The sequence below is a fragment of the Ambystoma mexicanum genome, chromosome 8 (assembly GCF_040938575.1).
Source record: "Ambystoma mexicanum isolate Mex_15411 chromosome 8, UKY_AmexF1_1, whole genome shotgun sequence".
Lineage (NCBI taxonomy): Eukaryota > Metazoa > Chordata > Amphibia > Caudata > Ambystomatidae > Ambystoma > Ambystoma mexicanum.
The window spans coordinates 55,013,338-55,027,521 of NC_090929.1; the positions used below are offsets into that span (position 1 = coordinate 55,013,338).

Sequence of the window (14,184 nt, forward strand, 5' to 3'; positions counted from 1 at the left end):
GGAGCAGTGCATATGTTAACCTTCACAGCTCTTCTGAATGCGCTTCCTCGGCCATCCTTCGCACTTCTTCTAGGTGCAGTGCATAGGCTAACCTTCACAGCTCTTCTGAATGCGCTTCCTCGGCCATCCTTCGCACTTCTTCTAGGAGCAGTGCATATGTTAACCTTCACAGCTCTTCTGAATGCGCTTCCTCGGCCATCCTTCGCACTTCTTCTAGGTGCAGTGCATAGGCTAACCTTCACAGCTCTTCTAAGTGCGCTTCCTCAGCCATCCTTCGCACTTCTTCTAGGTGCAGTGCATAGGCTAACCTTGACAGCTTTATTAAGTGCGCTTCCTCGGCCATCTTTCGCACTTCTTCTAGGTGCAGTGCACAGGCTAACCTTCACAGCTCTTCTGAATGCGCTTCCTCGGCCATCCTTCGCACTTCTTCTAGGTGCAGTGCACAGGCTAACCTTCACAGCCCTTCTAAGTGCGCTTCCTCGGCCATCCTTCGCACTTCTTCTAGGTGCAGTGCACAGGCTAACCTTCACAGCTCTTCTAAGTGCGCTTCCTCGGCCATCCTTCGCACTTCTTCTAGGTGCAGTGCATAGGCGAACCTTCACAGCTCTTCTAAGTGCGCTTCCTCGGCCATCCTTTGCACTTCTTCTAGGTGCAGTGCATAGGCCAACCTTCACAGCTCTTCTAAGTGCACTTCCTTGGCCATCCTTTGCACTTCTTCTAGGTGCAGTGCATAGGCCAACCTTCACAGCTCTTCTAAGTGCGCTTCCTTGGCCATCCTTTGCACTTCTTCTAGGTGCAGTGCATAGGCCAACCTTCACAGTTCTTCTAAGTGTGCTACATTGGCCAACCGTCGCAATTCTTCTAGGTGCAGTGCATTGGCTAACTTTAACATGGTATTTCCCCTTCTACAATGGCTTGGCAGGTGAAGAACGATGGTCTGGAGGGTTGCCCAGAGCAATGCCAGAGGTTATTATTCATTCTAAACCTTCCAGCCATCACCTCTTTTGCCTTGCTGGGATTCGAACCTGTGACTTGCCGATCACACACAGATCACCCTCAACCCGCTGAGCTATCTTACTATCATAATAAAATAGAAAACACAAGCCTATTTTATTCTTTTTTTCCATTTGATTCTAATAATTGGTGGTTTTTAGCCCATTATGTGCATCAAGCAGGGTTGTCCAACTGCGGGCCTCGAGGGCCCGCATCCTGACAGGCTTTCAGGATATCCTTCATTAATATTCATGAGGAAACATTTGCATTCATTTAGAATAATTGTATGCAAATTTATCTCATGAATTTTAATGAGGGGTATCCTGAAAACTCAACATGGATCCGGCCTTTGAGGCCTGGAGTTGGACAATTCTGGAAGCCACTGGAAAGGGCATTCTAGAAGGACAGATTAAATGCAGTAGGGTGTTAGCCACTCTAATACTCTTGCTCTACCTGGTTGGTTCCTTATAGAATGCAAACATGACATCCCCAAACCTCTGAGTGGTGTGGTCTGCACCTGCGCGCGTAAAGAGTTCAGGCTCAGCCAGCAGCCAGGTTTGAGCAAGTGAAAAGAACACAACACACCTCTGAAGCTTGTGCTGGACCTTGCATACCTTGCGTGCCCCCTACTTGTACCACACGGCCCACAGTACTTGCCTGCTGTGCCAGAGTAGTCTGTGACAGTGAGTGGGTAGCCGTCTTCCTCTGCGTCCACGGAGTTCAGCCCCACTCCGAAGGTGCCGTAATGCGCGAAGGCGGTGCTGTTCTCAAAATCTTCCAGATCGATGCGCAGCTCGTAGTGGGCCTGGATGGTGAGCACGTGCATTCTTTTCAGACCTGTGGGAGGCGGGAGAGAGAACAGGCAGGCACAGCATGAGTCTTCCTGCACACCCAGTGGGGGAGGGGCACTAACAAGGCCGGTGTCCTAAAGTGTTATGGGTGTGGCCCAAATGGTGCCACCTGACCCAAATAATGCAACATAAGACCCTGCAAACATGTATTTTGGGTCACTCAGCATGGTCTCAGGTGGTCTGGTGGCATCCAGTCTGCCTGTTCTAAGTACACAGCTTTGTTGTGTTAACAAATACATTGCTCCCTATGAATAAAAATACCTCTCTCGGTAAATAAATAACAATTCAGTCAGTGAGTAAATCACCCTCATTCTATAACAAATTAACGACCATGGGAGAGAAGGGAGACCCTGGCCACTTTGCATAAAATCAACATGTATTTTGGGAGCATAACAATCACCATAGGTTTTCAAATTCGTGACATATTTTTGTGATACTGATGTAAGAATAAAAAACTTTAAAGCATTTAATGCACACTGGACCTGGTGTTCATTACATTTGCCAGTTACAACCCTCACCCTACCAGTAAAATGCCTACTTACCTTGAGCCATATATGCTGGGAGTACGATTGTTTTGAACAGAGATCAACTCTCAACATACATTCACAGCTTCACACTGGTCCTTCTACATCTCCTAAAGGGGCGTTCAGTAAGTGGGGGGCAGCCAGAGCCCCAAAAGAGCAGGGGATCTGGAGATGATTTGCCAGGGCTCTGAGTTAGCTGGACCTGGCTCACTTAAAGCCCTTTGCACCCCACACAGCATTAAATCACCACCACAGGAACTGCACCTTTAGTGACCAGAACGTACACCTTCATCTAAATTTCTATAGGAAATAATTGAAGCCACGACTAGGACCGCACTTAAGTGGTTAAGATGTAAGCCAATCAATGCCATGCATTTACAACTGGTCCAACAGGCTAGCAGGGCCAAGGCCCTCCGCCCCATTGCCCGGTCAGTGATTGGGGAATGAGCCAGTAAGAGCAGGCTTTAGGAGGACCTCTTCTGAAGGCACAGTGGCAGGACACCGTTCTGAGAGGCCACAATCTGCAGCAAGTGTGACAGGACTAAAGCTCCCTGAAGCCAGGCGCTGCAGTCATTGTGACAGAGTTGAGAGGCCGAGGGACCACGTTCTGTGCCAACAGTGGCAGGGTAGTGGCCCTGAAGGTCACACTGTAACCTTGAGGTGCCAGGCTATGCAAGCAGGGTAGGAGAAAAAAGACAGGCGGCGTGATAGACCTTAATTGCTGTCGCACTACCATGTGCGGGCCCCCACAATGCCTGTGGTTTGCATGAGGACAAGGAAGGGCAGGTGCAGCCAGGGACCCCCGGGGATTGCGCCGGCAGGGGAGTGGGGAAAGCCACGCTTAGAACAGGGGCAATGTGCGTGGCTCAGCGTGCAACATATTACACCACTTAATGCTGGAATGTAAAGTGGCAGGCGACAGGGCGTGAAGGGTGGCCGCATTGGTGGGGTCTTATCAGGAATTGAGGGATCTGAGTTGTCCCTGCCAAAACCGTGCCTACAATTCCTAGAGCTTGAATGTGAACTGGTGGCCCTGTGGCGAGTGTTCCCCGCATCTCGACATCTTTGAACATTCCGGTCTGTCCTGGCTTTTCCACTACTCTTTGCGCCCGATTTATGCAATTTTTTGCACGGTGCAAAGGGACTTTTCACTGCAAAAATACTCTTTGCATTGTTCCATGAATCAGGGTGTTAAGGCAGTGCAAAGTCCCTTTGCACCAGTGAAAAGACACTTTGCACCGTGCAAAAAAGTCCCTGAATCAGGCCCTTTGGCTCGACCCCCGACCTGCTCTCTGCCTTGTCCCCATTTTCGGATGCAGAAACACTCACAAAATGTGTGCCAGCGTTAGGGTGACCAGACGTCCAAGTTTTGCCGGGACTGTCCCAGTACTTGGTGCTCTGTCCCCCTTTCTCAAGATTATGTTCCCATTGGAAACTGCACTGGTCCCTTGTTTTTGGTAGTTGGTCTTCATAGCTGGCAGCAGTAATGCACAATCACACACAGAAGAAATGCTGCATTTCGCAATTCAAGATAGTGTTAGTTTGTGATAAATGTATTACAATATGTGTTTCTTTGAACAGTAACATTTAAACACCCTTCTCCTCCAAACACTACTGAAGAGTAGTGCGTTGACACTCACTTTCAAGAGTTAGTCCTACTTTTATGTTAGTTGCCCTTCCCCGGTTTTTAATTTTTTTAATCTGGTCACCTTAGCCAGCGTGCTGTTCGGTGGCAATTTTTATATCCGCCCTCCGCCCTGCTACGCAGTGACTTAGGGTGTCTGAATAAAAGCCCCGCCCCCGCGTGAGGGAAGCAGTTCCGGGCACAGACTCCAGCAGCGTGTGTCGTGTCTTTCTTTCGCTCCGGCTGGAGCTGCGTCACTGAGGCCTACCTCTGAGGCCTACCATGTTCTGCCTCCATGTGCGGCTGGAACATAACACTGGCGACGAGGGAAACGGCACCCAGCACGAGCGCTCGGCGCCCGACCATCTCGTTCCTCCTGCATCGCACGACCGACAACCTTTCCAGCGAGCCGATGGGACCTCTCTTCGACACGTGGGCCTACCGCACACGAAAAGCGCACGTGCGGTCACGGCTGTAGACAGTGGAGGAGAGGCAGCGGCCCCATCCGCCAACGGGTTCAAAGGGTGGCCTCAACAGGAACCGTCAGGGTCGACATCACACGACATGACGACCGGCATGTCCACCCCTGGGCCTAGCACGCTGTCCAGAATCGCAGCGAATCTGCCGATCTCGCCACCGCCAGCTCGCCCACAGGGCAACTCGACCACAATGATTCAACCTTTCGATCCCTTCACGGATCCATCCTCGGTTGGCCCCCGCTGGCAGGTATGGCTCCAAAAATTTGAGATGGCTATGGAGTGCAAGGACGTAACCTCGTCTAGGAAGATGAGATCGCACCTACTTTTGAACGTAGGGGACGAGGTGCTATGCATTTTCAACGCGCTTACCATCGCAAATGGCCTGGACATCTACCAGCGATCGAAGGATGCGTTGACGGCTCATTTTCTCCCACAACTAAATCCCGATTACGAGACATTCATATTCTGCACCACGTTTCAGGTGGAAGAGGAGACCTTAGATGCTTTTCTCAGGAAGCTAGCAATGTCATGTGAGTTCACGAATGTCGAGCAAGAGATCCGGGGACAAATCATCAATGGCACCCATTCGGAGAAACTACAGAGGTTGGCGCTAGGTGAGAGGGGCATCTCTTTGACGCGCATTCTGGAGCTGGGCCATCAGAGGGAAGTAGCGCATGCCACGGCCGCTAACATGGGCTTGACTCTGCACAAATTACAGCCGGCCCTCGCGTCGTCCATGGTGGCCCAGGTCACGAACAGACGATCTACAAGGGATGAATACGGTGGTAACTACACACTGCCCAGATGGCAGCCACGGATCCCGGGGCCCACAGAGTGTGGATGGTGTGGTGGACCGCGTCACGGACGGCAAAATTGCCCGGCACAAGGCACAACGCGCGGGGCATGTGGCAGAAAGGACCACTATGCAAAGGTGTGCCGTTCCTCAGGCGCTCCATTACCACCTCCGCCGAACCCTCAGGAGAGGAGTGGTTCAAAGAAGAAGAAACAGGGAGTCACGAGGCGCGTCGAAGTGAACAACTCATCAACTGAGGAAGACGGAGATGATATCACAGGATCTCCACTAGACCCTGGCAGAGAGCAGCGGACCAAAGGAAGAAAAGTCTACCTAGTGTCAGCCCTGGATCGAGGACATGGCATGCAGAAGAAAGGGCTCCGGAGGTGAAAATGTCAGGTCACAATCCAAAACCAGCAGATATGGATGACCATTGACACGGGAGCCTCGGTGAATGTCATGCCCACGTCCACGTTCAAGACATTGCAGCCGCAACCATCCCTCAAAAACACTGACACTCTCCTGTTCGCATATGGCTGCAAGAAGCCGCTACCGGTAGTTGGCAGATTCCGTACGACCCTCAGCCACAGGGAAAACATGCTACCGTCAAAAGTCTACGTAGTGAACGCCGGGATCGAATGCCTCCTGACTGGTGATGCAGCGGAGGATTTAGGGCTCGTACAGTTTGTTAATTGAATCGGGGAAGCCCAAGAGGTCGAGAAACTCCTGGCGCGACATCCAAACCTGCTGAACGGGATTGGGTGCCTGAAGGGAAAGACAATTAAACTACACATTGATAAGTCTGTTCAGCCAAGGGCCGTCAGACATCGGAGGACCCCATTCCACATGCGCGAGCAGGTGGAGATTGAACTAAAAGCATTGGAAGAAGCAGGCATCATCGAGGAGGTGACGGGGCCGACACCATGGGTGTCCCCGATGGTGGTCACACGAAAACCCAAACAACCGGGGAAGGTTCGCATTTGCATAGATATGCGCCTCCCGAACACTGCCATCAAGAGGGAGTGCCATATCACACCAACCCTCGACGAGATTGTGGCTGATCTCACGGGGTCCAGAGTCTTCGCAAAAGTCGATCGGAAAGCAGGGTACCATCAGCTGAAGTTACACAAAGACTCTCGGTACATAACGACTTTTTCTACACACTTGGGTCTGCGAAGATACAAGTGCCTAAGCTTCGGCATATCTTTGGCAGCTGAAGTCTTCCAACAGACCATCCAAGAAGTCATCCGGGACATCCCAGGTGTCCTCAATGTCAGTGATGACATCCTGATCCACTCCCAGGACAAAGGAGAACACTCGAGAAGGCTAGAGATGCTGTTGGACCGTTTGGAGGCGGCGGGCCTAACCATCCATAAGGAAAAATGCAAGTTTTTCAAGATGGATATATCTTTTTTTGGCTACAAGTTCAGCAGCTCTGGCATCTCCCCAGACCCCCAGAAGGTCGCTGACATACAGGCCGCAAATCGGCCCAAGACACCCACTGATGTCCGCAGTTTTCTGGGGATGGCCACATACTGTGGAAGATTCATCCGAAACCTGGCCACATTGTCGGAACCCCTTTGTGAACTCACAAAGCTCAACGCGAAGTGGGAGTGGGGAAAAGCTTGCCAAGACGCTTTCGAGAGCATAAAAGAGTCGCTGTCCGCAGAGATGAGAATTGCGTACTATGACACTGCTCTTCCGACGGAACTCTACGTGGACACCAGCCCTGTCGGCCTGGGGGCCATCCTCATGCAGGTTACCAATGAAGGCGAGAAGAGACCCATCGCCTATGCGTCGCGTGCTCTCACAGCGACGGAGAAGAGGTACTCTCACATCGAGAAAGAGGCGATCGCCGTACTGTGGGGGTGCCGCCACTTCCACCTGTATCTGTATGGCCGCAAGTTCACAGTGATTACGGACCACAAGCCCCTCCTCCCCATCTTCATGGGCACTTCTTCGCACCCACCGGCCAGAATAGCCAAATGGCTGCTACACCTTCAGCAGTACAACTTTGAGCTCCTGTACCAACCGGGATGTGGCAACCCGGCAGACTTCCTCTCCAGGCACCCGAGGGAGGCAACGCCACAGGAAGTCCAGGTGGCCGAAGAGACCGAAGAACACATCTGCCAGGTGGTGCGGGCAATGAGGCCGAAGGCGGTCAGCATTGAGGACATCGCGGAGGAAACATGCAGTGACCCCTGCTGCGATCTGGTGAAAGATGCCATAATTTTGTGCGACTGGAGGTCATTTATGAAAAACACGCAACACAGGACGGAAGAGGCAAAGGCGTTCCTCACAGGAACATTCACTGTCCACCAAGACTTATCGATAACAGACCAGGGGCTGCTGCTCCGCGGAAATCGCATCGTCATTCCCCCAGGCCTGCACGACCGGATAGTGGCACTCGCCCATGAGGGCCACCAAGCGATGGCTCGAATTAAGGTGCGCATTCAACACCGAGTGTGGTTCCCTCGCATTGACGAGAAAGTGGCAAAACGTGTCAACACCTGCCTGCCGTGCCTCATAACCGGAGCCCCACCAGATCCGGAACCCATCTTATCTGTGGAAAGAGGCTCTGGCAGGTGGGACGCAATAAGCATTGACTTTTGTAAACCACGAGAGGGCCTGTACCTCCTGGTGGCAATCGATGACCACTCCCGATACCCCGAGGTCGAGGTGGTCGAGTCCACGGCAGTGGAGGTGGTCATCCCGGCCATTGAGAAGATGTTCGCAACACATGGACTCCCAACCACGATCAAAAGTGACAATGGAGCACCCTTCCAAGGGCTGGAGTTCAAACAGTATTTGCAAGATCTGAACATCCGGTATCACCACATCATGCCCAGGTGGCCCCAGGCTAACAGCGATGTAGAACGATTCGTTAGAACGCTTAACAAAGTGTTGAGGCTGTCTAAGGCAAATGCCAGCCCATGGAAGGTCGACCTCTATCGATTCCTCAGGAACTACAGGGTCACCCCGCACTGCACAACAGGCGTTCCCCCAGCGGATCTCATGTTCGGTACCATCATCAGGTCGTCCATCCCACATCACCCCAGCAGAGGACCGGACGAGCTGGATGAGAGGGGCACTGACAGAAGACGCGGGGACGCCAATGCCAAGATGAGTGCCAAGAGGAGGTCGCGACCATCCGACCACCAGGTGGGCGACCAGGTGGTCATGTTACGGAACCCGACGAAGTCCAAAATGGATTCCCGCTACGAGACTCTCCCATGGACTGTCCGTGAGACACGAGGGACCATGATAACTGCACAAAGGGGGCATCGTCTGGTGATGCGCAACGCGTCATGGTTCAAGGCGGTGCCGCGCAACCTCTGGACTGACGGGGACTGTCCACAAGAAGATGAAGAGTCGCCGCGGGTCGAGGACGGACCCGAGGATCACCAAGGTGAAGAAAATGCAGATGACAGAACGTGCGAGCAGGGGAGCGAACAGGACCTGGATGAGCCGGAGGCGGAAGGTGAGAGATCTAATGAGACTGTAGAAACCGCCTCACGGGGTGGAAGATATGGCCTTAGGGCTGCCACTCGGCCACCATCTCGGCTCAAGGACTATGTGTAGTAGTGTGGACTCTGAACCGTGTAAATGGGAGTTTGCATTTGTATTTTGTTGTACCTATGAGTAGAAGCCCACTCGTGTGGGTGTGTTCCAGTGGTGTGCTTTGTTTATAATAAAGGAGGAATGTTATATCCGCCCTCCGCCCCGCTACGCGGTGACGTAGGGCGTCTGAATAAAAGCTCCGCCCCTGCGCGAGGGAGGCAGTTCCGGGCACAGACTCCAGCAGCGTGTGTCGTGTCTTTCTTTTGCTCCGGCTGGAGCTGCGCCACTGAGGCCTACCTCTGAGGCCTACCACGTTCTGCCTCCGTGCGGGGCTGGAACATAACAGCAATCGGTGCTGTGCAATACTACTCATTAATGCCCTGTATGGGAGCACGTGTTTGCGCTAGTTGATAGTGCAGTGCCGTTGTACCACGCACACACACACACGCAGGCACACAGTCACGTGGTGATTTGGGAACTAAGACATCAACGCGTGGAACAGAGATGGGGCGACTGAGCGCATGAACTCAGTTGCGCCGGAGAATCTCGCGTGATCCTTGTGCGAGCCTATGTCATTAGCGGCAGAGCTACTGAGCCCCTTTCCTGGGTGTGTGACTGTGGAGAGCTCTAGGTGCCCCGACTCTGGGGCTCATTAGAAGGACCCCGCAACTGCTGACGAGGGTGAGGCTAGGGTGGCCAACTCTTTGAAAGTATTTCGCTGGACACTTGCCCACAAGGCGGCGATGATGTCACAACGTCATTCCCGTTTGGCCCGCCCCTTTTTTAATTTGCATTTTTTTAATGGCTCCTTTAGAGCCTGCAGGTCGAGCTGCAACGCTCTGACACCAGGCTTGATTGAAATGCAAATGGTTTGTCCTTGGGAGGTGATGGTCACGTTTTTTTTACTGCAAACATGACCATCATGACCCAGGAACCAACCATTAGCATTTGAATGAAGCCAGGTGTCCAGCGTGACAGCTCGACCTGCAGGTTCTAAAGGAGCCGGGCTGCAGAGCCGCCTCGGGAAGAAAGCAGCAGGCGGCAGCGCCGTGCTGTTTAACTGCACACTTCAATTCACAGAGTGGCTGTGATGGATGGAGGTTGTCCTGACGAAAGCCGGGACACACTGCGTCTCGCACAGCCACTCGGCAAACGGCGGGACGGACTCCCTAATTGCGGGACAATCCCGCAAAATCCGGGACTGTTGGCCACCCTAGGTGAGGCTCTCCCACGTGTGGCTGTTGCAAGGCCACGTGCTGGCATGCAGCTGCTCCTCTGCAAGTGCTTCGATGCCCATTGAAGAATTCGACGTTCAGGGAGCGCCATCAGTGCCAGAGCCCAGATGGGCCACGTGTGCAGAAAGGCTTGCGCTATAGTTTGACACTAATGAGCGTTTTGATGCTGACAGGCGGACATCTGCCCTTCTCTTTAACGCTGGTCCAGGAGTGCACAGAATTTTCCAGAAACATCCCGTTGCCGCTGCATCATACGGAAGTGCCAAGAGGGCCCTGGAGAAATACTTTATTCCGCAGATTTCTTGCAGTTCCAACTGCGTCGGGCCAGACAAACTGCGCTGGCGCCCATAGACGCCTTCCACGCACCTTTGCGACAACTGGCCTCCACGTGCACATTGGTCGATTATACTGATGACGTGAGAGCTCAAATCGTTTAAGGCTGTCACTCCGGCAAGCTTCGACGCCGAATTCAGAGGGAACCAGGAATATCGCTGCAGCGTATTCTGGCGCTCGGCTGGTCACATAAACTGACGGAGGTCAAGACTGGGGAGACCGAGGCAGCCTTCCAGACCACCGACTTTCAGGAGGTGCAGGTGGTCACGAAGCGACACCCAGGGAGGTCTGGTGAATGACCTGCGACAGTTGACAAGAGGCTAAGAGACAAGGAGAGGAACCCCGGGGCAGCCTGCTGTCTGATACTGCGACCAATATGCTGGCATCTTGCCACATCAAAGGAGTCGCCTTGCCTGGGCTGTGGAATGCAGCAAATGTGGCCGCATGGAGCATTTTGCAAAATTATGCAAGTCAGGCATGTTTTCCCTGACCCCGAGAGGCCGATGCAGTACCCAGCACACGTGTGACGGAATGTGACCGAGGAGGGCTATGACCCTTAGGATTCGAACCATGACCGTGACGTCCGCATCATCTCGGCACGGGGCGGCAAGCAATCAAAGTGGAAACAACCTTGCTTCAGGATCCTGATTGAAGGTAACCCGATGATACCATCATCAACAGGGGGCATCGGTTAACGTCATGAGCTTGGGTCAGTTTGAAAGCATGAAACACCGCCCAGCCATCAGGCCCACTACAGTGAGGATTTTCACATATGGCAGTGACACCCAATTTCTTTTCGGGGTTACACAGATGAAATTTCACTACACTGTCCCCACGACTTACGGGATGGTGTATGCCACGGATATAGACACCACCACCTTGCTGAGATGCGACATGGTGGAGGATCAGGTGCAGTGCATTTAGAGGACATCGAGGACCTGCTAGTCGAGTTCGCCGACTTTTTTGAGGCGGTCGGCTGCCTACGTTTGCATGAAATCCATCTCCACATTGAAGGAAGCGTTCAGCCAGTGGTTCTCAAGCACCGCCGGGTCCCGTTTCACCTGAGGCCAATGGTAGAAGAGGAACTGTGCAACCTCAAGGAGATGGGCATCATCGAAAGGGCAGTTTGTCCTAAGCGTCTGTGTGGACATGCACCTGCTCAATAAGGCAGTGAAGAGAAAAAGACACCCCACCATTGACATTCAGGGGTCCCAATTATTTTCCAAAGTAGACTCGAGAGCGGGATATCTGTGAGGAATTCGACCATCCACACGGTGGGTGCACGCTCACCTGGGATTTTTTTAAAATGTTTAAATGGAATAATGGTAGACCAACCTCAGGAATTTGTGTTGGGCTAAACAAAACACATTTTCCTATGCTCACAGCATGGCCAACACATAGACCCATGTACTCTGGGTGGACAGAGCCTACAGGCTCAGTCTACCCTGTCGTATTTAGTTGGGCTATGACAGCAGGAGTACACAATGCATCTCCAGAATGGGAGGGCCAGATCTTCCCTCTGCCATGGCGAGCTTGATCAACTAACACAGGCTCCATGGATCCACCCTGCTCTTTTGTTGGGCCCTGCAGCTGGTGGCAGCAATTATCATACAAATAGAATGTTCTTCAAACAGGCCCACATGGGGCCTGGATGCAGAGGTTACCAAAGGAGACAGGAAACCCCATCAACCATTCATATGCAGCTGTGTCAACCTGCAGCCAGCTCCTGCCCTCAGTATTGATGGCAGTGTGTCAAACCGGATATTAAATTATGCCTCTTATTACAAACGATTTGTATGCATATTGGCCTACGCCAAGTTTCTTAAAATTGTACGCGAATAACTCTCTGTGGCAAGGTCTTGACCTTAGAAATTGATGTAAGCCGCCATCTTGAATCAAGCCTCCATTTTAGGTTAGAAACCGCCATTTTGGGGTTTTATACACAGTCACCCTATAATCTAAAATGGCCGTCTCGTGTGTCCTTGTTCTTGCCTTAACCTCTCCCACCTCTGTAGGGGAGTTAATGTCCAACCTGCCTTCAGGCTACATGTTAGGGTCATGTAGACCTTGTCCTTTGTTGACCTCGGGAGCAGGGGATTACTTGAATTAGCAAAGTTAAACTACAAGTATACAAGAACAGTAATGCTATCCAAATATAATATGTGAAACATTTGTTTGGTCTGTATTAAACCAGCATGTAAAGAGTGTAAATGTTAAATTAAAGAATAATGGAGTGTGTTAGTAAATGTGTTCAAAAGTAAACCGCATGCACGAGATATGTAAATTAGGAAAGTGAACCTGGCGCGACCCTAGCCCAGTGTATGATTAACCTGTAAGAGGGCTGGACATCATTTTACAAATTGTATAAATGCGTCGATGTTCAGCTAGGAAATTCTGTCACTGCTCATATTGAACACTGCTGGTGGTCTTTGTGATGTATTGACGGCCAGATAGCTGTTTGTGTACTTTGTTGAATACTGTTCAGTTTTGTAATAAAGATTCTGGGAATCTTTATAAGCCTGTGTCGGTGTATTTTCCTTTGCTCGGTGTAACAGCCGTAATATTGTATTTTTTCTGATTCCACAGATGGCGCCCGAATAGGGACCCTCAAGATTGACTTTGTCTCGTTGAAGGTTGGCTCGGATATCGGACCGGGATCGGACGGTGCCAACAGACGAGAAGTGAATTCCTCGACGAAACTGCACGATCCGATCCCTGGACGGTGAGCTGTAGCCCGAGACGACGTCTTGACGAGGGTCCATATATTTGAGGTGGGTAAATTTGCCGAAAATCACCAGTGTCGTGGGTCCTTTGCATTGTCCTTAGTAACCCGATCGGGCCTCCCAGTCCTTTGGTCAGGTGAATCGTGTCCCGATTCTTAATCTAACCCTGACAAATTTGAATTTGGAGCATTGTACTCGCGAACACAATTATTTAACCAGGTAACACCAGAACTTTGATATGCCTGGGAAATTGTCTGCCTGCTTTAGGGCATTTTTCCGCAGCGACAGAAAATCTTTGGAAGATAGCCGTCCTGCACCATAGGAGGGTCGCCGGCATGTACTATGTACTGTAAGAAAGGCTTTGGTAGTATAGCATTTAATGACATTTGGCACAGACAAACCAGACATAATTCTAATCTCCGGTGGCCAACCAATGGTAGTTTTGAAATCCCTCGTATAGAATATTTACAGTCTGTATTAGTAACGAAAAAGGCTAGACCAGCAGCATTTGACGCGTTGCACAGTTGGAAAACAGAAGCTTTGCAGCAACACAAGAGTAGAGAGAAACATATGCGTCGACATATGACGAGTGTTGAAAAGGCACGGTTATATGATCAAAATAAACAATTGGAGTCAGTTAGGAACACGGACAGGGCATTTCAATTAGGCATTCAGAAAATCTACCCTTCAAAAAATGTTCATACGTCAGACGAATTGATTAATAAACTTTTGCATGAATGAAGGCCCAATGCCTCCGCGCCACCTCCATATGTCCTTCCTCCTGGCGCTTTGCCCCTTCCTGTTGTAGTTCCCTCTCCTATAGTTCCTCCGGTCCTCCCTGTTGTTCTTCCTGTTGTTTTTCCAGCCGTCGCCCCTTTGCCTGCCCCCTTGCCTTCACCTGTTGTTATTCAGAATGTACCTACTCTTCCTCTTCCAAGTGATCCTGCATCGCTTGTAGTAGACCAGGGAACAAGACCAAGGGTTGTGACTCGTAATACTGTGTCCCCAGACAAGAGGAGTGAATTGACTGCTTGGGCTAAACATTGTATGGAGAAGGGTGAACAAGCT

At 51.4% G+C, this 14,184-nt stretch overlaps 1 protein-coding gene across 3 annotated transcripts in view; it reads right to left on the minus strand.

Moving 5' to 3' along the window:
• The window catches only part of FIBCD1 (fibrinogen C domain containing 1), a 1,178,447-nt gene that overhangs the window by 53,088 nt on the left and 1,111,175 nt on the right, over positions 1-14,184 (minus strand). For all 3 annotated transcript variants that reach the window (XM_069609275.1, XM_069609274.1, XM_069609276.1), the window contains one exon: positions 1,651-1,830. In XM_069609275.1, coding sequence (XP_069465376.1) covers positions 1,651-1,830 — 180 coding nt within the window. The remainder of the gene's footprint in view (positions 1-1,650; positions 1,831-14,184) is intronic.